This window comes from Plasmodium brasilianum, chromosome 12, assembly GCF_023973825.1.
Source record: "Plasmodium brasilianum strain Bolivian I chromosome 12, whole genome shotgun sequence".
NCBI classification, from domain to species: domain Eukaryota; phylum Apicomplexa; class Aconoidasida; order Haemosporida; family Plasmodiidae; genus Plasmodium; species Plasmodium brasilianum.
The window spans coordinates 2,275,315-2,300,986 of NC_090125.1; the positions used below are offsets into that span (position 1 = coordinate 2,275,315).

The 25,672-nt window shown below is 23.5% G+C and overlaps 5 protein-coding genes and 1 pseudogene across 6 annotated transcripts; 4 read left to right on the forward strand and 2 right to left on the reverse strand.

The window, feature by feature from the left end:
* Nucleotides 1–878: 878 nt before the first annotated feature.
* MKS88_004459 (mediator of RNA polymerase II transcription subunit 20) lies at nucleotides 879–1,820 on the forward strand (the record flags this gene model as incomplete). Its single annotated transcript, XM_067217638.1, has 1 exon — nucleotides 879–1,820. One exon carries the CDS (start codon nucleotides 879–881, stop codon nucleotides 1,818–1,820), a length of 942 nt encoding a protein of 313 aa, XP_067072046.1.
* A 1,334-nt stretch (nucleotides 1,821–3,154) lies between these two features.
* On the forward strand, nucleotides 3,155–5,319 carry MKS88_004460 (AAA ATPase; the record flags this gene model as incomplete). The annotated part of the gene is made up of 2 exons (XM_067217639.1): nucleotides 3,155–3,527; nucleotides 3,836–5,319. 2 exons carry the CDS (start codon nucleotides 3,155–3,157, stop codon nucleotides 5,317–5,319), a joined length of 1,857 nt encoding a protein of 618 aa, XP_067072047.1.
* A 706-nt stretch (nucleotides 5,320–6,025) lies between these two features.
* MKS88_004461 (glyceraldehyde-3-phosphate dehydrogenase) lies at nucleotides 6,026–7,462 on the reverse strand (the record flags this gene model as incomplete). Its single annotated transcript, XM_067217640.1, has 2 exons — nucleotides 6,026–6,955; nucleotides 7,379–7,462. 2 exons carry the CDS (start codon nucleotides 7,460–7,462, stop codon nucleotides 6,026–6,028), a joined length of 1,014 nt encoding a protein of 337 aa, XP_067072048.1.
* Nucleotides 7,463–11,420: 3,958 nt separating this feature from the next.
* Nucleotides 11,421–12,986, forward strand: MKS88_004462 (cytochrome c1; the record flags this gene model as incomplete). The annotated part of the gene is made up of 2 exons (XM_067217641.1): nucleotides 11,421–11,495; nucleotides 11,877–12,986. 2 exons carry the CDS (start codon nucleotides 11,421–11,423, stop codon nucleotides 12,984–12,986), a joined length of 1,185 nt encoding a protein of 394 aa, XP_067072049.1.
* A 2,886-nt stretch (nucleotides 12,987–15,872) lies between these two features.
* Nucleotides 15,873–16,976, reverse strand: MKS88_004463 (uncharacterized protein; the record flags this gene model as incomplete). The annotated part of the gene is made up of 1 exon (XM_067217643.1): nucleotides 15,873–16,976. The coding sequence occupies one exon, from the start codon at nucleotides 16,974–16,976 to the stop codon at nucleotides 15,873–15,875; it is 1,104 nt and encodes a 367-aa protein (XP_067072050.1).
* Nucleotides 16,977–18,771: 1,795 nt separating this feature from the next.
* On the forward strand, nucleotides 18,772–24,068 carry MKS88_004464 (annotated as a pseudogene). The gene is made up of 21 exons: nucleotides 18,772–18,895; nucleotides 19,162–19,303; nucleotides 19,449–19,527; nucleotides 19,674–19,853; nucleotides 20,229–20,281; nucleotides 20,445–20,503; nucleotides 20,605–20,811; nucleotides 20,953–21,063; nucleotides 21,281–21,384; nucleotides 21,632–21,691; nucleotides 21,824–21,907; nucleotides 21,992–22,077; nucleotides 22,195–22,265; nucleotides 22,368–22,465; nucleotides 22,560–22,636; nucleotides 22,750–22,828; nucleotides 22,935–23,120; nucleotides 23,193–23,250; nucleotides 23,380–23,489; nucleotides 23,806–23,859; nucleotides 23,967–24,065. Coding segments are annotated over exons 1-21 (2,121 nt in total).
* Nucleotides 24,069–25,672: the final 1,604 nt, after the last annotated feature.

Genomic DNA, 25,672 nt, shown 5'->3' on the forward strand with positions numbered 1-25,672 from the left:
ATATTATTTTTGAAAAGTTATAGTCCTATCAACACTTCCGCAAATCGTTAAATATGTTTTAATATATATACAAACAGATATATATATCAGAAAATTTATATACTTAATAATAAATGTATATTTTTTTATTTGTATATATAATATATATATATATGTATACATATAAATATAGATTATAATATATTTATGTAAATATGTATATAATGTGAAATATATAAGATGAAATATATGTATATATATATATATATATATGAATTTACCTAATTAATGTATATATTTTTTTTTATGAAATTTCCAGTAAGATTTACTTTGTTTTAAATTATGATTATTTTACAAATATTTAGCTTGTTTTTTTAAAAATTTTTATTTTTGTAAGAAATATATCTTAAATTGAAAAAACAAAAATTAAAAAAGCGGGAAAAAATATATTTAGATTAATACGTAATTTGTTTTTGAATACATATTTAAATTTTTTTTCTTTTTCTTTTATTCTCGTATTTTATATCATATAGAGAAAATATATATATATATATATATATGCTATATTATATGTTATATGTAAATATAATATTATATGTATTGTAATGCAGAATATACATTATCATAATTGTTCCTAAATATACAAAATTGTACATAAATTTAATATATTATTTATTACACTTCACGTAGTTGTACGTTGATATATATACATACAAATATATATATTTATATATATATTATATACTTCAAGTATTCGTAAACATATGTACGTTAAGTATACTTAAACGTATAAACATATAATTATATATATATATATATGTATGACATTTTGCCCGTAATTATAAGGGCATTTTATTTGTACTCTTACTGTTTTTGTTTTTTTTTATATAAACCAAAAAATGGAAAAGGTAATTAGTATGAGAGAGATTATTACAAATACTAGAAAGATAAAATTGCATGAAAATTTTTTAGAAGATTGTAATTTAAAAGATATATTTTACAACGGGTTGGAAACCGTCAACTGTGGGTATAATGATTATGTAAATATCAAGACTTGGCTTTTTGTTATATCGGAAAAATTGTTTTCAGATGATTATGAAGAATTAGCGTATGTTGCTTGTGACGCATTAAAAGTTTTGCTGTGTAATAACAGATTTCTAAATGTAATTATTTTTAAATTGTTAAAGAAAAATTTGGAAAAATATATATTAAAAATAATGGGTATATGCTGTTTAACAGTTGCTTCAAGAATGCAGCAGATAAATGAAACAACTTGTTTTAAAGAAATATTGGAAATGGCAGATCTGAAAGATAAAATTAATGAATTTAATATAAGACAGATAGAAATAGATGTTTTCGTTTCATTAGCCCATTCAGGTTTTTGTTTTGAAAAAATAGTTACACCTGTTAATGAATTATATCATATTATGAGTTTTCTGGAAAGTTACCAAAATTTATTTGAAGAGGATGATTTTCTTATATTTAAATCATCTAGTAATTTGATGTTACGAATTATTTATTGTATGGTTCCAGTATTTAATATGAACATATATAATTATTCAATTGTCAATTATGTTTTAAGATTATTTATTAAAGATAATGAAAAATATAAATATATTTTTCAAAAACTAAAACAAAATTATATTGACAAAGAAATTATTGACATATGTAATTTTCAGAACCATATGCTTAACATTATTAACGCATTTAAAAATACATCCATTTTCTCAGCTAAAGATTCTATATTGAACAAGCAAAATGATATTGATTTATTTGATTATATAAATAAAAAAATAGAAAAGCAGTGGACCATTTATAGAGACAAAGAAATAACAGTATAGTAAGAAATTATAAAAGGTATCTAAGGAATAAGTAAGACCTTATTAAGATAGAGAAAAAAAAGAAAAAGTAGAAAAATGTAAATAGTGATAAAAATGAATATTAAAGTGAAAATAAAAATTTGTTAAAGTACGTGTTGTTTAGCAAAATAAAACATAACAAGAATGGAAACAATATGGAAATGAAATATATAAAACCATGTAGTAGTAGCGAGTATCATTCATTGTAATTAAAATTTTGTGTGCTCATGAATATCAGTATTTAATGTTATACTTATATTTTTGAGTGATTTTGCTTATATTATTTCACCTGCATTGTCGCAGCTATTTTTATATGTTCTGCTTTAGTTCCACTTGCATTTCGTCTGTTTTATATTCATTGTTTCATTCGATTAGTTTTATATAAAAAGGTACTTTTTTAATATTTTCCCCTTTTTTTTCCTTTTTTTTTTACCTTTTTTTTTTTTGTTTTTTTATTCTTGAAAAAGGAGAGTATATGTTTAAGAAAATTTTTATGTTCATTCAAACATTATTAAAAAATTAATGTGCATATAAGTGTTATATTATAATACATATATACATGTATATACACATTTAGTTATTTACATATATACTATTATATTATGAATAGTTTTTTTATGATTTATTAATTATTTCTTTTTGTTTTTATTTAATTTATCATAACATTTCATATTATTAGTTTTTAATTTTTTTTTTTTTTTATTTAACCTTGTTTTTAGCCTTAAAATAACTTTTTATAAAAATATAAACATATAGCGTAAATTTTTTGTTAAAATGTAAAAAAAAAGAAAAAAAGAGTAGAGAATTACGAATAACGAATAAAGACCAACGAATAGCAACATAAATGAAAAAAATAAAATACTTTTACCAGAACGTTCCCTAAATTGTATAGAATGGAACGTTAAAAAATAGAAGAATTATGTTGACAAAAAAATGTAATGAACTATTAAAATAGAAACATTAAAGAATATATTTGTTCTTTAATGATTTTTGGAAAAATAATGCCAAAATATATACGGTAAGAAACTTCAAAAGCCACGTTTTACTGCATATATAAAAAATATATACATGTATATGTTATTAAAGAGAGGTGATACATAAAATTTCGTTGCTGATTTTTTTTTTTTTTAAAGCAAATTCGTTGAAATTTTTTTATATTATGAAGAAATTGTTTTCCACCATTTTGTAGAAAGTGTCAACATTATAATACAATGTATAAATATATATATGGGTTTATCAGATTAGATACAGTAAAATTTTTCAAATTTTGAGAGTATAAAAAGATGAAGAACACATAAATTATATACGAAATAATCATGGGAAGAGATAGTAAGAAAAATAGTAATACAACCAATACAATTAAATTGATAGAACTGCTTAAAAATGAAAAGAATATTTTTGCCTGTGTACAGTGTTGCGAGAAAAGTTCCTATGAAATATATAACAACTTAGTACAGTTTATAAAAAAGACTTTGGATATTCCCATATGTATCATTGATATTATAACTATATATAACTGCAAAAATATAGCAAAATTTCTTAAAGACATATTTTTGGATTTTATAAATTTTGTTAAAAGGAAGAAAATTTATAAATTCATTTTTTTTTTGCCATATTTTGATGATTGGATTTTACCTTTACAACAAGAGAGAAGTTTAACCTTTTCAGATGAAAAATACGGTAAATACGGTGAGAGTTACTTGGCAAACTATTCGGATAATGATGAAAAGAAAAACAAAAAAACAAAAAAAAAAAAAGGAACAGATATGAAGCATCTATGCACATATATAATTCAATATATTATTTAAAAACTAATTTGTTAAAAAAATTGAACACCAAATTTTGTGTTAAATTAATTGGTTTTCACATAACTAGAGATATATTTGATTTATATAGGAATTTGTTTGATTATAAAATAGAAATATCCCAGTTTGTTATTGCACACATTCCATATTACATCCATATAAATAAAAACCTTTTGTTTTTTTTTAAAAAAGGACAGTTATCTTTAGATCGAGTATATAATATCATTTCGAACAAAACAGATTTCATAAATACCAATGATGAGTATAATATAAACTTGTTCAAAAGTTTTTTTAAATACTACATCAAGTTCCAAAATTCTAACTCTGGTTTTACAATAACCGGAAAAAGAAGAGACACAAAAGAAGTGGAAGTTCTAAATATTACGTGCAAAAAGGCTGTTCAGAATTTTATATTTCAAAATAAAAATTATAAATTGTTAAACTTATTAACTAATTTAGAGAATTTTAAGTATCTCAGGACATATAACTATTTTTTAAGTAATAAAAAAAAAAGAAAAATCCATATTTTTCTTTTTACAGGTAATGATAAAAATGTTTTAAAATATATGTGCAACTATTTTTACTCCTCCTTTTTTATAAAAGAATATATTAACACTCTTCTGAAAAAACATACCAAGCACACTATAAAGAGGAATACTTATCAAAATAGTAATAGCAAAAATAATACCACAAATAAGGTCATTATTAAGGGAGATATCACTCCTAGTAACTGCATCTTTTTAAATAGTTCTGAAAATTGTACATTCTATTATGGCAATCATGGTAGTATGGAATATAATAACATATGTAATAAGAGAGACGCAACTAAATGTATGATGCACGATAATAATCTGAAATTTGGGAATTATGAAATCACTCAGAAATGTTTAAAACTGGAAGATCTAGCATATATTAGAAAGCATTTTATACTAAAGAATAGGTACCAACATGATTATTACAATATCATTCATTCTGAGAAAAAAATTTTTATTAAATTTTACTTTAGCAAAATTAATATTCCAAATACCCTTTTAATATATGGAAATCATGGTGTAGGAAAAACTACATTAATGAAATTTATTGTTCACATTATTTCTTCAAACTATAAAGATATGTTTATTCATAGGGGGGCAATGCATAATACGCACAACTCTATAACAGGAGATAATACAAACAGTAATACGGGGAATGGAAGTACGACTGAGAATAAGATATATGCCAATAATACACGTAACAATATACATTGCGGATATAGCAATATCAAGTACTGTGACATTATGAAAAAAATGTATCATAAGGAAAAAAAATTTTTTTTTTGTAAATTCCGAAATGTGTGCATAATTCCATTTGAAAATCATCTTTTAATAAACAAAACAATGGGCAAAAATAGTATATACATAAAAAAGGTTTTCTCAATGGCCTTAAAAAATCAGCCGGCAGTAATAATTTTTGATAACATAGATCTATTTCTTGAAAAAAATAAGAATTACAATTATCCAGAATATGATCAAAATGAAGATGTTTATAAAAATATTTATATTCTGTTAATACATTATTTGAATTTCTACGTGAATGGATCGAATAAAATAAAATTTATTGCAACATGTACAACACACCCACATTTTTACAAATTTTCCTTCTTGAATGTGATGGAGAAGATACTGTTTCTTTCGTAACAGGTTATTTTTTGTTTTCTACTTTAATTTTTTTTTTTTATTTTGTTTCCTTCTTTATCTCAATTTGTTTCTCATTTTTTGCTTTGTCATTTAACCATTTGTTATTCTTAAAATTTGTACTAGTTCAACTTAAGCATTAAAATTATACTTTTTTTTTTCTCTCTCTCCTTAAAAATTTTATTTCTCATATAATAAAGTTAAATGGGGAAAAAGTCTATTTTTTTGTTCATATATAGTATATCGGGTTTAATGTATTAATAAAAAGCAGTGTTTTAAATTAATTATTTAATTCATAGTTTTACTTAATTACTATTATTACAACACACTTCATAATGTTAACACGTATTGATTATAGGCAAAAAAAAATAAAATAAAATAAAATAAGTAAAAATATATAAAAAGCATTAACAACAGATCTCATTTTAACCGTAAAACGGGGGAAAATACGTTACATGTAAATAAGCATACGTGCGAATTCGTTAATTACAGTATTAACTGCACATTCATTTTTACTGCTAAATGTAGTGTTAATTCTAATTTTTTTTTTTTTTTTTTCTCATTTTTCTCGTTTTTTTGAAAAAGAATAAAAATAAAAATGCATAGATATATCGCCTTTTTTTTAAATCAATTTTAATAAAAATAATACAGTTTAATTAAACGCTAAAATTTTAACGATTGTGTTTTACTGTTGTAGTACTAAACTGATTTAATGTTTGGATATGTGGACGGCCAAATCCAGAACACGATTTGAGTATCCCCATTCGTTATCATACCATGAGACAATTTTAAAGAAATTGTCATTTAATGCTAAACCAGCTTTCAAATCAAAGATTGATGACCTGCTGTCATGTACAAAATCTTGAGATACAACTTCATGATCAGTATAACCTAAAATTCCTTTAAGTGGACCTTCAGATGCTTTTTTAAGTTCTGCAGCAACTTCTTCATACTTGGCTGGTTTTTGTAATCTACATACTAAATCAACAACTGATACGGTACCAATTGGAACTCTAAAAGCAACACCTGTTAATTTTCCATTTAATTCTGGAAGAACTTTTCCAACTGCTTTTGCTGCACCAGTAGAAGCTGGAATAATGTTTAGTAATGCACACCTTCCAGCTCTCCAGTCTTTACCTCCTTTGGATGGTCCATCAACTACTAATTGGTTGGCTGTTGATGCATGTACAGTTGTCATTAGACCTTCAATAATACCGAATTTGTCATTAAGTACCTTGGCAATAGGTGCTAAACAATTTGTGGTACATGATGCGTTCGAAACAATAAGTTGTTTTCCATCATATTTATCATGATTAATACCCATAACATATATTGGCGTATCATCTTTTGGTGGTGCAGACATTATAACTTTCTTTGCTCCTCCTTTAAGATGTGCACTTGATAATTCCTTTGTTAAAAACACACCAGTTGACTCACAAACAACATCAATTCCGTATTTTCCCCATGGTATCTGAGATGGCTCCTTCTCATTATGTATATTAATTGTTTTATTACCTACAATAATCTTTCCATCACCTGGTGTAACTTCACATGGGAACTTACCATGAACTGAGTCGTACGCTAGTAGGTAGCATAAATGTTTGATATCCATAAATGGGTCATTAATCGCTACAACTTCCTAAACAGGTTGGAGTAAAAAATATGAAAATATAAAGCGGTCTGGTTACAAATACAAAAATATAAATATATATATATCAAAATATTGTAAAAAGGCTTATAAGAAAAAAAATACATCGGTTTCTCACTATACATACATCCATTCAAATGTTATTTATGTAAAAATAATAAAAAGGAAAAGATACTCAACTGCATGAACATACTCCTATCACAATTATTACTGTCATATGCCCGCATAAAATTTTGCGCACAGATATGGGAGTAAATACCCGCATACATGTATATAATACATGCGTATATGAATATATTTGTATAGGTATATAAACACATTTGTAAATCTTCACAAATATACATATATAATATGCTCTACAGGTGGGGAACAAGCATATTTTCATTTTTCTCTTTATCGGAATAACAAACTTACAATATCAGTCCTGCCATATGCAGCTCTAAAAACTAAACGTCCTATACGTCCGAATCCATTAATACCAATCTTTGTTACTGCCATTTTTCTTTTATAAAAATCTTAAATATTAAAAGTTAGAGAAATTTTCTTTTTTTTATTTGTGTAAATATAAGATGCTAAATAACTTTTTAATTATTGTTTCAAAATTGAAGAATAAGTAAAATTTTTTAATAAAAATGAAAATTCTTTTTTACTTAATGCGTATTTGTTTTGCTTTTAATATTTACATAAAAATATTTTTTTTTTTTAATGAAGATTTAAAATGTGTTCTTAAATTTTTTTTTTTTTTTTTTTTTTTTTGGATAAATATTAATTTTTTTTTTTGAACGCATGTTTAAAATTTTTTTTTTTTTTTTTTCATCTTGGAACTAATATATTTTGTTATAGAAAAAATTTCATTAAAAAAAGAAAAAAATTAATCCACCTCTATGATTTAATGGTAGTTATTTAACACAAGTAATGTGATATAATATTTGTAAATGCTATATATGTATATATATTGCATTGCTTTCCTAGATATGCATTCACCTTTTATAACTCGTATATTCCTAATTGCATGTCTGCGGGCGTAGGATTTGTAGTGATATAAATGTACACGTGAACATATATTACCTACATACATGTGCATATATATATTATTTATGCAAGTGCATATATATATCATATATACAAGTGAATATATATATCATATATACAAGTGAATATATATAGCATACATACAAGTGCATACATATATATATTATTAATACAGGGGCAAATATATATATAATATATATATTTACATGCTTAGGCACAGTACTGTTTCTGTTTTTATTTCTTTGCGTTTGTTCAAATAATTTTACAAGTTTTCAAATCCTTTTATGGAATGCTAGTATTAAAATTCCTCTATTTTTTTATCCTCTTTCATTGAACACATTTTTTATCAAACTTACACTAAACACATAGTAGTATTTTTGCTATCAAACAATAATTCAAAAAGAGTGCGAACATTTTGTAGTAGTTAAAATACACAGCTCATAACTTGAGGATATAATTATTAGGTACTTAAGGTGGTTAATTTTTTTTTTTTTTTTGATATGTTTTACTGTGTATAAAATGTTTTATCTTATTATTTAAATTTTTCGTTTTTCTATAATGAGACATAACCTTTGCTTAAATTAACATTCTTGGATAAAAAAGATATTTCGTTTTCTATGATTTTTATTACAAGCTAGCAAAAAAATTAGAGATGTGTACATTTGCATAAGGATAAATATAGATATACACATATATATAAATATATATATTTACATAAATATTTTTTGGAACTTCCTATTTTTTAGAGAAAGTAATAAAAAAGAAAAAACCCAATTCATATTTTAAAAAAAAAAAAAAGAAGGTATAGCACAGCAAAATGGATTTCCTCTTTTTTCTAAGAAACATATACAAAAGAGGAAACAAATTAATAATATTGTAACTCAAGGATTAACTCACATGCACTATATATAATAATATATATATTTATACCATTTAACAAGGTGAAATATCCTCAAACTTTTGAACAATCTATAATTTTTATATGTGTACCCTTTTTACAAGATGTGGCGTTTTATTTTAATATTTTGATAACATAAATATATATTATTTCATGTATCATTCCATCAACTGAACAATTAATATTTTATTATTCCACAAAACAAATTAATTAATAGCTATTTAAGAGATTATTTTAAAGAAGTTTCTGTTTTTCACCGAATCAGAACGTAGCAAATATACATATACATATATATATTTTTTATTTTTTTTTTTCCAATCTTAAACGCTTTAAGATGTATTTTATATAATATGGAGCCTTTCACTTTTCACAATGGGATATATTACAAACACATTAATATGATATAAAAATAATTTTTTTAAAAAAATTAGAAAAGAGAAGTTAACTCCAAAATTTTTTTTGTTTTTGAATTTTTGATGAGAATGAAATAAAGTATTTTTCTTTTCTTTTCTTTTTTTTTTTTAAAATTAAAATCGCATATGTTTCATTGAAAAATTAAAATAAACGGAATTCAGTAACACTAAATAATTATGAACACAATTGAAAAATGTGCTTTCATGTGTAAGCACTTATATTACATAAAAAATATATGACTTTGCAATCATAGTAATTTGTACCTTATGCGCAATACCTGTAGGCAATAAAGAAAACTGTTTTTAAAGCTATTGCAGGTATTTTGTTGAAATTGCTTCATTATATAAGCCTGTAGGTAAATATATTCATATATGTATATGTATATATTAGACTAATGTAGGAACAGTAAATTGCATTTATAACTGAAGCATTGAGGTTCTTTTAACAAAGCATTGTTATTTTCATGGAATGAAACAATTTCCTTTGAATATATGGTCCTTTTTCATTTTAGAAAAACTAATTTTGGATACATGTATAATGTATAAGCACATACCATTTATGTACGTTCTTATCTTCTTATTCGAAATTTTTTATTAGTAAAACACAAGTTAGCACTTCCAGTTTTTAGATGAACAAATTGAAGGTTAAAAAAAAAAATAAGTACATAAATACTATAATGAAAAATGGAAAGCATTTTAAATCATAAATATCAAAAAAGCTGTTTTCTAAATTCCATTTGCATTTTAAAGTTTCGCATCTTTTTAATCGAAATAATTCTAAAAAATATTTGTTCAAAGAGAATTTTTTATCTTACGACAATAGTATGTTCTATATTATTAAATACATATATGCACACTCGCAAAAATGTATAAAACCAAACACTACATATTTGAAAAAGCTTTGCTTATATATATATATATTCTTACATTCATGAGGTTATTTTTTTATTACATATTGCATTTTGTTAAGCATTTTTGCAAAATATTGGCGTTAAGATATGTGCAAATAAAATGTATTTATGTTAATTCGTAAAAATGGTTATATATAAAAAAACTTTTACATAACATATCAAATGCTTTTATTATTATAAGTTCAAAAGTGTTCATATAACGTTTCTGCCGTCTTCAGTGTATCATTTAAAATTTTATCAATATTGAAAAATATACTCTTTTTTTTTTTGCTCACTTTGTTTCATATTTACATATATGCTTATATATATATACATACTTATGTGTGTACACATACATGCAAAATTCACGTGCGGTAACAATTTTAGTTTGTTTAATGAATATCATGAATAAAAAAATTATCATCCCTGGTAAATGTAATATCAAAAACTTTCACCATAACAAGCCCCTCTATTATTTCTTCCTCTTTACCATTTACGCTTAAAAAAGATTAGCCAACATTTAGTGATTTTTACTAAAAAGAACCAAAGCATATTTAAAAAAAAAAAAATAATAAAGTGAGTGAATTAAAATGAACAAAATAAATAAAATAACATAAAATAAAACAAAATGTACAGCTCCTATGCGTACATAGTTTATTTCCATTTATAATATTATTTATGGTGTTACACGGGAATACGAGTGTTTATTTGTGTAATTTTCTTTGTTTTGTATAATTACACTTTTTTACAATATATTTTTTTTTAAGAATACAAATTATACAGGGATAACAAATTAAACGTAAGAATTATGAGCTCTTTTTTAATTATTTTTTTTTTTCTCGTAATGTGAAGAGGAAAAATAAAAATATACACTTATTTTTTTTAAATTCAAATAATATGCAACATGAAAAAAATATTTATAAATATATTTTTTTTGTTTTAAGATATGTTTAGATTAAATAAATGATACAGAAGTTCCTTTTTGTAAATATTTGTGTTGGTAAATATATTATAAGCACATATACATATATACATATATAAATGTGTATACATGTATATATATATGTATATATAAACTCACCTCATTAGAAAAAGAATTGTCATTTTTTATATGATAAGCAGCTTTTAAAAGATAACTTTATTTAATCGTATTTCAAAGTAAGCATACTTAAATTTCCCTTCACAATTTTTCTTAACAAAAGAAATCAAAAGTTCCATAAAGGATGGCCGGTGGGGGAGCATTAAATAACTTGTTTCCAGGATACAAGGATAAAATATGGCTAAAGCTTCCTTACCAAGTACGAAAGAATAATTGCTCGGCGCACGTACCTGCGCATAAGGAAGTCTATGCATGAGTACAAATTTATCTTAACACGTGTGCATGTTTATTAGTTATATAAATACATATATACGTAAACCCATATATATATACACCCATACATATATATACCTCCATATGAGTACATATAAAAAAAGTTAAAATTTTATATACCAAATTAAAAAAAAAAGAAAAAGAAAAATGTATCCTTTTTCCGCAAAGTTGCAATATGTTATCTCACCACTTTTACTTGATATGTGCTTTACCTTTTTTAATTGATTTTTATTTTTATTTTTTTTTTTTTAATATAAAATTTACATTTGAAATTGTATTTTTATATTTGCATTCCTCCTGTATTCAGCTTCGAGTCTATTTAATAAATTCATGGAATAAGGAATTTGAAAAAAACATGTTAAAAGCAAAAATAAAAAATAACAGAATAAAAAATTTGAATTATTATATACTGGATAGATTTAAGCCAAATGATAATTACAAAAATAGTCATACAGATTATAAAAGACAGATATGTAGAGGAACGTTAGAAGAAGGGTGTGATTTTTATTTGCCTGATAGAAAAAATCAGGATAGATTAAAAAATCATTTAGAACCATATACAAATGAAGAAAATGAAGAAAGAAAAAAATATAAATATTTAAATTTAAAATATTATATATTATTTGCCTTGGGTTTTTCTATAGTACATAATAATATACAATCAAGACCAGTTGCTTGGTGTATGGACTCAGAACCACCACATACCCCTCATTATCCATTTTGGTTTAAGTCCATTTTTCATTCTCATGATATACCAAGTGTAAGGAGGGGGTTTGAAGTCTATAGACAAATATGTGCAACTTGTCATTCGATGGAACAATTACAGTTTCGTAGTTTAGTTAATGAAGTATATCCTGAAAAACGAGTAAAACAAATAGCAGCATCTTATGATATAGAAGATGGTCCAGATGACAAAGGGGAGATGTTTACAAGGCCAGGTGTATTAACAGATTCATTTCCAAAACCATATCCAAATGAAGAAGCAGCAAGATATGCAAATGGTGGTGCAGCACCACCAGATTTGTCAGTTATAACTTCAGCAAGACATAATGGACCAGACTATATTTTTTCATTATTAACTTGTTATCGTGATCCTCCAGAGGGCGTAGTACTAAGACCTGGTTTATATTATAATACTTACTTTGCTGGTGGATCTATATCCATGCCTCCACCCCTTCAAGATGATATGATTGAATATGAAGATGGAACACCGTGTAATGTTTCTCAGATGGCAAAAGATGTTGTAAACTTCTTAACATGGGCAGCTGAACCAACACATGATGAAAGAAAACTAACGGGTCTCAAATTAGTAAGTGGTGCTTTTGTTGCAATGGTACTAATGACTGTATGGCAGAGATTTTTCTGGACTATTTATGCTACTAGAAGAATTGATTTCGGAAAAATAAAATATTTATAATGTACATTAGTTTTGGAAAATTAAAACATAGAAGCTGTTGATTCAACGGTCTTTTTTTTTTTTTTTTTTACCATCTCATTTGACGGTATAAATGTGTATATGTATGTGTAATTATATTATGTATATTTTCGTAAGCATACAGAAACAAGTCGATATACGGGTTACAAAGAAAGAGAAAAATTATTATACATATAAACATACATATATATGTATGCCATTTTGCTATTTTTACAGTAAAATCATAATCTTTAATTATACCTATTATATAATTGCATTTCATTAATTGTACACAGCGAACGTTTTTGTACTTTTATGGAGCACATTTTATTAAATATATGGAAGTTGTAACCTAGGGTTTTACAAAATTAATGAGCATTAAAAAAATATTTGATATTGTAGTTGTTGCAATTTAATGTTCTTGTTCCTTTTTTTCAGGCACAATTCTTGCAAATTTTTTTTTTTTTTTATTTTTAATTTGAAGTTTATTTTTTCATATTTTAATATAATTCTTTTTTTTTCCCTTTTTTTTTTTATATTAAAACATTTTCGGTACAAATGGTACGAAAATTTTTTGTTTTGTTAATTTATTTTTTTCCTCGTTATTTTACATTATTTATGCTACTGTAATATTCCATTTTATTTTATATTTTTTTTTAAGTTTTAAAGCTACACCTTTTTTTATTCTCTATAAACGGCACAAACTCAAATCTGAAAAATGAAAATTATGCTTTGCATGGTAGTATATAATATATAATTTTTCAACAAAAAAATTGATTGCGTAGAGAATGCTATTGCATTGGCGAAGCCCCTTGTAGGATGCTGGGAGTGTATCTATTTGTGTATATGCATATATGTTTATGAATGTGTTAATTTGACATTTTTGGAAACATTACCAACTTTGCAAAGAATGAAAATTATAGGTATATCCTTTTCTACCACGTCATTCTTTTCAGAACGTAGTCTAAGTTACACACGTATATGGTCACCTATGTTTTTTTTTTTCTTTTTTTGCTGAAAAAAAAAATGTTTTAGTATGTTCCGCAGATTCGTACTATGCAATTTCTAATATGTACATTTATTATTTTAAATATTAAAATAGAAATGGATAGATTAATTTATATGCTCGCCTGTTCTAATGTAATGCATTTTTACTTACAACTTTTATGTAGTACAATATTATTGTTGTAAATTATACTAATAAAAGTTGTTTCAATAAGGGGTTTTACTATATATTATATTGCAAAATTCATTTTTTCCTTTATTGTTCAAATGATAGGGAATAGTTCTTATGCTTTACTTTGTACATACTATAAAGGCTTCCATGCATCATTTATATAGTGTACTTAATTATTAATGTTCCTTGTACATTAAAATGAAAACTTAATATTTATTTTCTCCTTAAAATATGTTTAATTTTTACCTTAACTTTGTGAAGATGTTGAAAGTAAAATAACGTTTTTCTTTTATTTAATTTTATTTATTTTTACTTGGTTTTATTTATTTTTACTCGGTTTTATTTATTTTTACTTGGTTTTATTTATTTTTACTTGGTTTTATTTATTTTTACTTGGTTATATTTATTTTTACTTTTGTTTACTTATTTTTACTTAGTTTTATTTAATTATACTTATTTTTACTTAATTATATTTAATTTTCCTTTATATATTTTTTTTTTTTTTTTTTGTAGATACATGAAGTAAAACGAATAATAGGAAAATTATATTTATTAAAAATGAACAACTAAAATGATAAATGATATGTGTAAGTAGAAGATGAAAAAAAAAAAAAAAAAAAAAAAAAAAAAAAAATCATGACAAGAATAAAAGAAGTAATAATACACAAAAAGCTTTAGATTAATAATAACTTAAAAATGGACTAATTAAAAATAAGGATTTATCAAATTAAATTCGTAGAACTGTGTAAGGGACAGAGTGTAAAATAAAAATGTCATTATGAATTAGGCAAAATAAGAATTACAAAGAGTTAAATAGCATTAGAAAGGAGCAAAAAAATGAAAAAAATTAAAATAAGATAAAATAAATAATTAAATAAATAATAATAATGCGGATGTTGAAAATTGGACAACATACATTACCAATCGTTTGCATATGCCCTAGAGGATATTAAAAATGTACTGACGGACATATACCAACGTATGTGTATGTATAGGTATGCATTGTAAATGTATACTCACTTATATGCATTTTCTTGCTTACATCTTCGTGGTTTGCATATACGCAGATACTACACATAGTCGGGAAATTGCTCTTTTCGAGCACAAATAGAACGGAATGTGTAAAAGGAACAATAAAGAGAATATATGATCATAAATACACACAAGGCTATACATACTAAAAACATCTGTCCATTCGAAAATAAAACAAAACTTTTAAAATGTTCATAAGTTCTTTTGTTTAGTAATACCCAATAAAAATCGTTAAAGTCATTTCTTTTGTATGAATTGTATACTTTTGATCCTTCATTAAAATCTTCAATTAAGATATATCCAATTAATAAGCAAAAAAAAAACAAAAATACAAATATAAATCCCATAAAAAACTTAAATATGCGTTCACAAAAGCATTGGGAAAATATCAGAAGGAATATTAATATCAAACTGAAGACATATAATACTAGCCCAACAATCGAAAAGAAATGGATTCCGCTGCAAACGAATATGCACGCCAGGGTTATTAAGTAGGACATCATGGGAGCGTAACTAAAAAGGCGAAGAAGTTATATGCAGGTGTGTGTGTGATCGTATGTGCGTACTCATGTATGTATCTGTCTATGTACTCAATCGTGTATTTGGGTACATGCGAAGAAACAAATAAAGTAGTAATAAGCAAATGAGTGAAGCCCTTAATAAAGGACAAAGTAAAATGCTTACATTAAGGTGATTGACATTGAACTTTTTGTTGTTAAGGTTGCCCCCTTGTGAATGTAAATAAAAGACATGAGCAACAATACAGATGATAAAATAAGTATATTCCTTTTTTTCATATCATCTATGTATTCATCCAATTTTGCATTTCTCTTTTTTGTCCGTACGAGTTTTATTTTTTGTATTGAATCTAAGTATATTTTTATTACTTCATTATCATGTTTTACTAATTCATATTGTAAAGAGTTGAATACAGACTTATTATAATAATTAAAAAATTTCTGAAATATGTCTGTAAAATTTTTTATTTTTTCCGAATTCGTTATAAAGGCAACAGAGTCGTTTTCCATAAATTTATAAAAATTATCATATATATCAAAATTAAGACGAATATTTTTTATTTTTTCATATAATTCTAATATGGTATTTTCAACCATAGTTTTATTAACGCTATGCTCAGAAGCTTTTATATTATTAAACATTTTCATTAAATCTTCTCTTGTTAAACTTTTTAATAAAATATCTTTTTTCGTTTCAAGAAATGATTGACGATCCTTTATCATTTCTAATACTTTACTTGCATCAAATACAGACTTAGCACTACTATCAATTACTGCACCTTCTGTTTTCATTTGACGTACAAACTCGGCTTGTATAACAGTAGCATCTCCACCATCATTTAAATTATTTATTTTATTTAAAAGCATATAATCTGGGTGAAATTTTAGTGCATCCATTATACCTATAATTTTCAAAGAAATGTTTTTGCTTATTGATGTAGTATAAACTCCAGAAGAAATTAAAAATAAGGAGACGATAAAAGAGCTTAAATAAATAGGTCGTAAAAGACCCTTATATATAAAATGCCCTAATACAGAAAGTAATAACAAAACTGCCGCACCTATTAAATTATATATGCTTAAATAATAAATCATTTTATATTCTCCATCTGGTATATTTTTATTAAATATATTTAGTTTATCTTCATTCATAAAATGTAATAAAAATATCGAGGAGCAGAATATTAAGCTCACCCCTTTGGACCATGTTCCTATAGCTGTATTTTCAACTCCCCCTTTTTCCGTATGATTACATAAAATGCACATTTTCACGAAAAATAAGTCAAATATGAAATCAAAAGAAAATAATAATAATAATAATAATAAATACAAAATTAACCGCAATTCCGCAAATCTGATAGGTGGGTGTATGTGTGTGCTTATAAGTATTCAGATATACTTATATATATATATATATATATATATATATATATATGTAATGCACGTTTATATACATATATAAATATATACATATATTTCTACATTTAAGCTATACTCTTCTTGGTTATCTTTTCTTCATATTATACTTATCTTTTCCTATTCACTCTATACATCATTTAAACATTATTACTCTCCTTCTACCATTTACCTCTTAATTTCTTATGTCCACTTTCTTCTATTTTGTTCTTTTCTAAATTTTTTTTTTTTTTTTTTTTTTTGCGTTAAACATGATTTGTGTGCCTCTAAGGGTACTTTTTCGTGCTTGCATATTATTGTGTGCTCCTTCTTCTTCTATATGAAGTACTCTTACGGGTGTTTGAAGTATATGCATATTCATATATATATATTATACTTACGTATGTATGTATTTATATGCATACTTGTATATGTGCACTTTTGCTACTTATATAAGCATCGATTTTGCAAAAATTTTTCGCGTCATTTGTGGAATTCTCTTAAAAGACAAAATAAAAAAAATATTCATTATATATTTTTTTTTTTTTTTTTAAATTATGTTATTATGAAAACCATGAACTAAAAATATACTAAAAAGATGAGTAGAAAAAAAAAAAAAAAAAATAAAAGAGTAAAAGTAAAAGCAAAAACAAAGAGAAAACAAAAAAATGAGGACATAAAATAACGAAATTATTTTTCATGGATAAAAAAAAAATATTTACGTAAAAAACAAACACGTAAAAGAAATAGAAAATGACAAATATAGCTGTAAAATAGAAAAGGGATTAAATGAGAGTATAATTTATAGTTAGAAAAATGGACATACACGTTGACAAACATTTTACATACATTACGCATATATATATGTATATATTTTTATTATATTTTTACATTTTGTTATGTAATATTTGAACATTCCTTTATTTGACGCTCGAGGAAAACTAATACATATTTGCACAGATAAATTTTATAGACGTCTCTTAAATATCGATTTGATCTTTTAATACTTATCTATAACACATTATATGTAAATAGAAAATAAAAATGTATAATTAAAGAATTAAAAAATTTAATTAATGAATTTTTTATTTATTATTTTATTTTATTTTATTTAGACAATTAATTTTCTTTTTAAAATATTTATTTTAGGTTGTCTACGATATATTTTTAGAAAATACAATTACACAAATATAAATAGCACAAGAGAACAAAAATGGACCGTATATTTCATTATTTTGTTAATTATTTTTGTTACACTTTTATTTAATTATTTAATTATTTAATTATTTTATTTTTTTATTTATTTACTAATTTGTTTATTGTTTCATTTGTTATTTCATTTTTTAAATAAAAAAAAATGCACTAATTTTGTAATTTTTTATAGTACCTCGAGAAATTATAAAATGGTTTCAATATTTAAATTTACCATACTCTTTTAAAAATATAAAAAATGCTAGTAATGGGATAATCATTTCAGAAATAATAAATACATACATACCCCAAGTATTTTCCTTTTTTTTTTTTTTTTTATTTTCTTATTATATATTTACTTATTTTAATAAATTTATATTGCAATTCTTTAACTATAATATTGTTCTAAAATTTTTGTTTTTTTTAAATATTTCAAAAAAGTATGTATATTTATTTTTTTTAAAAGAGTATTAATATGAATAGTTTGGAAAATGGTTTTAGCAAGGAAATAAAAAAAAAAAATTGGCAAATCATAAAAAGAACATTACGAAGTTTAAACATTTCTTTCGATGAAACATCTATAATTAATTCGGACAAAAGTAAAAAAATAGAATCAATATTGTAAATGAGCCAGAACAGGAAAAGGAAAAAAAAAAATGCTTATATACTTATATATATATATGTATACATATACATGTGTATGCAGTTTATATGCAGTAAGTATGAAGTGTGTATACAATATATATGCAATATGTACACATTAGATATGTAGTTTGTATGTATTATGTATGAAGTTATGTGCGTGTATATATACGCCTATGCACACAACATGAACGTTTGTATTCCTCCTTTTCTGCAATTTCAGATGCTATAATAAATCTATTCATTCAATTATACGAATATTTTAATGAAAATAAAAGTAAAAATGAGTCCTATTGTATAAAAGAAGAAAATAATGAATTGAATGTCCCTTCTTTTGCTAGATCTACAATAACACAGAAAGTTCGGTGAGCGTGTTGTTAATCATTCGCAAAAAAAAAAAAGTGTATATTATTTTTAGTGCAATATATATATATATATATGTATGCACTTATGTATGAGCATTCATACATATTATACTGTAATATGCATATGTGCTCGTACGTTTCATAGAGAGAGTAATGTCCACGACATAGTAGATGAAGAAAAAAAAATGATGAGTACCTACGAAATAATTAAAAGGGAAGAATATGTAACATATAAATACATGTATTCACTATATTGTATGTACACATATGTATTATATAGATAGACAGATAAATGCGCATTTGCTTATTCATCCTCTTCTCTAACTAAAATTAGTATATATCTTATTAAAATTGTGACATGTTTTGTTAGCATAATGCAATGATAAAAGAGAAGGGAAAAGAGGAAAAGGAAAATAAAAACAAAAGAAAATGTAAAAACAAGAAACCTGGTTTAAATGAAACATCTTTGTTTTACGAGCTTGAAAAAAGTAGCAGCATAATAACTATAAATGATACTAGCAATTATGAGGATTATACAGACATTAAAACCGTAATTTTAAAACAAAGCCGCATAAATTTATATATATATATATATTCATGAATTTATATATATATATATATATATATACATATTTGTGGGTACATTAAATGGATAAAATATAGACATATTAACAGGGAAATGTACGAACAAAAAAAATCATTAATTGATGCACAACTTAACTTTTAAAATTTGTTTACATTATCTTGATTATACTTAAAAATGAGCCCGCCAATTAATAGGAAAAGTAGTTTTTATTAAATTTGCTTAAATAGTCGAAATCTCATTTAATCATTTTAAGAATTCGACGAAAGTATAATTTACTCATTAATAAATATAAAATTAACAAAAAATGTATACCCCTTATTACGTACACATTTATTTCAGCTTGATTCCTTTGTCAAGGATAAAAATAACTTAACGTCCTTATCATTCATGAAGTAATGGGGGAAAAAAATAGCAACAAGAAATATAATTAAAGTAGTTCATATATGTATATATATATATATATATTAATGCGAACATTACTAATGCAAAGGGAAAAGTACTGATCAGCTTCTTAGCGTATTCCCATTTTGTTTTCTTTTCTATGTACTTAATCAGAAATGAAAAAGAATTAAACGAAAATGAAAGGCAAAAGATTCTTAAAAAAAATTTTGAAGGTTGTGAACATTTAAAAATTGTTGATATATAACAACTTAATATATAAAGCATGATATACTTATTAATAATTCGTATTGGTACTTTTTTTTTTTTTTTAAAGAAGAAAATATAGAAGACATTATATATAATGTTTTGTCAGAAAACGTATCTAATTATACGATTGAAAAAGAATATAAGAATGAATTAATAAAAACCACTAAAAAGATGTATAAATTTTATCACATGTCGAATTTCGAACTGTATGATGATGAAAATACAAATAATTTATATGAAACATTTTATGCCTTATGCTCCTCAAAAAAATATGGTACCCACGAAGAATTGCTATATGCAAGTGTACATATATAAAAGATATGTGTATGTATATATATACATGTGTATGTATATATATATAAATGTAAATAGGTAAAGTTAAAACTTTCCCAATAATGTTTTCTTTCCTCTTTAGAATTATTAAGTAAAATATTAGATCAATTAAAAGATTTTAATGAAAATTTCTACAAAATCTTATCTTTGAAACCTTATCACTTTTTCCACATATGGAAACTCTTTTACCCTGGTTTTTTATAAGAAAAATAAAATAAAATAATAATAAGATATAATAAATTTGCATTTATCTTTTAATACTTATATTAGAATTTATTAGCATGTGTCCTAGTATTATTTGCTATAATATTTATATACACATACGTATATATATATACAAGTATTTATGCATCCATCTATTTATCTGTTTATTTTTCTTTCCATTTATATATATTTTTTTTTATTTAAAGTAATATCTAGCTCAAGATGTGACTGCAAAGTTTTTACTTTAATTATGGAATATATGAAGGAGCTTCTGAGCTATGTGAAAATAAATGACTTAACATCAGTCGAAGTAAGTAAATTAGGAATTTCTTGATCGTATAGAATATATGTGCGTACGCATTCATATATATATTACCACCTCTGTGTGAATACGGGCGTTTTTATCTTCCCTTTTGTATATAACCATATTAATGGGAAGCTTGTAATTGTTCTATCTCAATTATGTGTAGTTTTATTTTTTGACGAAACAAAAAAAAAGAAAATTTAAAAAATATAAAAAATAGCTTTGTTATAATAAAAAATATTTGTGTTTATAGATTTTCTGTAATATAATATTAAGAAGTCTTTTTATTATCGATAATAATGAAAACAAGGATGTTAAATGTTTTTGTGAATTAATTATCTTGATGATAAACAAGGACAGACATACTTTATTAAATATATTAAGCATAATTAAAAACACAATGTCTCTTAATTTCTTTTACCTTTTTTTGTCAACCCTTTTAAAGGATTCATCAAATGCGTTCATTTTTGTAAGAAAAACAGTTAATAAAGTACTTAAAGCCAATAGGGATTTAAATTATGAAATGGCTGTTTTATTATTATTATTATTATTATTTTAATTTATTGTTATTACTATTATTTTATTTTATTTTTTTTTGTTTATATGTTAACAGAAAAAAGATGTGAAAGATATTTATCTTTACTACACGTTTGTTGGATTGCACACAAATAAAGAGAATATAATGTACAAAACTTTTTAGTAAAATGTTTAAGGAAAATCGTATTTCTTCGTTTAAATAAAATATATAGATATATTTTTTTCGTTGTTCATTTTTCTTTTTGTTTTTTTCTTTTTTTTTTTTTTTTGATTCTACAGGTTATATAGCTTGGACATTCTAAATACTCTAAGCCTGTTAGACAACTGTCATGAGATAGTTCTTCTATCGAGTATGTAAATATATCTGAGCAAAAGTGTTGTCGTTTGTTTATATACAAATATGTATATATATATACTCACGCTCACCTATTTTTATGTTTGTTTCGTTTTAGGCTTACTGCTTAATATCCTTGAAATAAATAATATAAATTATAACATATTTTTGTTCTCCATTAGCTCGAATATCGTGTCTAAATTAATAGAAAATCAGGTTTCCTATTACCCTATTGTTTGCTTATACACATTTACATTTATGCTTATAAAGCTTATAATTTTAATATATATTTTTTTTTACGTATTTATAGGGGGAAAATGAATACAAAGCAGAAATAAAACAGTTCATAAAAATTTGCTCTGTTATCTTAAAAAATGCTAAAACAAAGTAATAAAAAAAGAAATAAAAAGAGAATGAAGGGAAATTATAGCAAGGATACAATGTGTCTATAAAAAGAATAACTATAATATTCTTGCATTAATAATTTTTTTTTTTTTAAGGCAGTTGTTGTACTTAATTCTTATATACTCTCACAAATTAATAAATAAGGATGATACATTTTTTGACATATACTTGAGGGTAATTTTATGAGATAAAGGCAGAACAGGAAGTCATATATACACGTACATATATATGCATATTAACCTATATATTATTTTTATTAAAAAAACATGTTAATATTTAGAAACTTAGCGAACTAAGTGATGAAGAACACAAAGTATTTATTAGTAGCGATATATTTGAAGTCTTATTTAAAAAAATGTGCATTTATAAAATCATTAAGAAATACTTTTCGAGCATCTTCAACGAAAATTTAAATGTGTTAAACCAAAAAAATAATGATGCCGTTCTTCATTTATTGTTGGCAAAAGTAAGTATTCCTTTTTAACATATATTTAATAAAAAAGGCAATTAATTCATTTTTTCTTGTCTCATATTTAAGGAAAAATGGAAAGAAGAGTTATTTTTAAGAATTTTAAAAAATTACATTATATATAACAGTAAGTGAAAAATAGGAAAACTAAGCAATATTCGCTATTTATTTATTTGTTTTGTTTTGTTTTTTATCTCATTCATTATGCTTCAACTTCTATGTTTAAATATTTCTCTGTACATAATAATTTTTATAGGAAAAATGGAGTTAACTAGGTACTTAGAAATATACAACCAAATTTTTAAATACACTATACAAAACCTTTTTTCGGAAAATGAACAATATTTCGAATTATCAAAGGATATAGTAATAACACCTTTTTTTCATTTGATTTTTATTTTTCTCTTATGCTTTCGTTTTTCTTTAGCGTATATGTTTAAACTGATAGATTTATTTTTTTGTATATATATACGTATACTACATCGTATACTACATAGTAATATGCATAATTTACTTATTTTAGCAACACACAAGCTGTTTATCATGTGTATATATAATAAATACATGGAAATACACTTACATACAGGATATATCTATATAGATATATTCAATGACAGAACGCGTATATGTATCTATTAACATGAACTTTTTTGCTCTATATTTTCTTCCCATTTTTACATAGTTAAATTTCTTTTGGTTTTCCTTAAACGAAGAATTAAAAGTTAAATCATTCGAGGTACACGAGGAAAACGTAAATATACAAAAAAAAAAAGGTGCACGTTCATATAAGTAAACTAAATAACACAAAAAGAAGTTCATCTATTTCTTTTATTTTTTTTACAGATGTCCTCTAGTTATTTAAAGGATTTATGTAAAACGAACAAACATATCTTAAATCTTCATACGAAAGAATATCTCAAAAAATTGGAAAACGGTAAGAACTAAAAACCTCTATCTTTATAATAATAAACAAAAGGAAATTATGATATAAACAATATTAATGAAATAAAGCAAACAAATGTAAAATTTTACCCGTTCAGATGCCTATTTTAATAGTTTTGTAAATTAAAAGAAGCTTTTTCTGCAAAATATTGAAAAATGAAAAAGATAAGGAGAAAAAAAGTACCCTTTTTATAAAATAAAATGATTATGTAAAATATGGAACAATAAAGAATATAAATTTACAGAAATAAGTAAAATAAGATGATATATATATATAAAATTAACGCAAAAAAACTAGTAAAAAAATTCTCCGTTTCCGTTACACCATCAGAACATTTTTCGAATGTGTTTACACATATTAAGGCCTTATGAATGCTTTTACGTATTTATATTATGATATATATATATATATATATATATATATATATATATATATATATATATTTATACATGTAATACTTAAGGCTTAAAACGAAAAATATTTTTCTTTTTGCTTAATATATTTTAGAACTTCCAAGATACCAATTTGTTAAAACAAGTAGTATTTTTCTTTTTTTTTTTTTTATAAAAAGTACATTATAAAAATACTCTTTGCTTTATATATATTAACGAAAATTAACATTGGCTAGCAATTTTTTAATTTGCTTTTCTTTTTTTTTTTTTGCCAAATTTTTTTTTTTTATCCTTTTAAGAAGCTGACAATAAATTATGTTGTATATATATATATATATATATATATAATTTTTTTAGTTCTTTACAAATATTTTAAATTTAAGAAATAAACCCTATACATAAAATTATATGGAGGTTTAAAAAAAGAGGTATATGATTAGCAGTTATATATAGAACTTTTTTTTTTCCCCTTTTTCACAAAAAAAAAAAAAAAAACGACACTACTTTTTTAAAAATATTTACACTCTTATCATAAACTTAATAGTATTGCTATACTTTTATTTTCCTATATTGAAGTTTAAAAGACCTAATTTTTTAAATGATACAGTAATTTTTTCAAATGAATATATATATAGTTTTTATATTATAATAAATACAAAAATATAAAAAAATTAAATATCATTATAATAAAAATCAATCTCAATTTTCATTTCAGTTTTTTTCTAATTTTCTTGTAAATAAAATATATACATAGTGCACGAAACATCTTTTAAATGATTTTTTACTATATATATATATATAAAAATGTTGTATGTTCCTCTCCCTAATTATAATTTTTTTTAATGGTTCAATTTTTTTTTTTTTTTTTTTTTAATTAGTAATCAAACACATAACCTACAAAACGAGTTCTTTATATATTTTAAAATTAATATATTATATATTTTAATTTTTTTTTTTTTGTCATTAAAAAAAAATTGATATAAAATAATTTAGAGTAAAATATTTTGCATCTTTAAAAATGAGAAATGGTTTATTTTGTAAGAACAAATACGTAACAATATAATATATTTATATATGAAATTTAATTTATTATACCAAAAAAAAAAAAAGAATTGTCAGTTGCCGGTATTGTTTTTTCTTTAGAAAAGATAAAAAAATGTACTCTTCAAGTGCATTTAAAAAAAAAAAAATAATTTGGAATTTATATAATATTA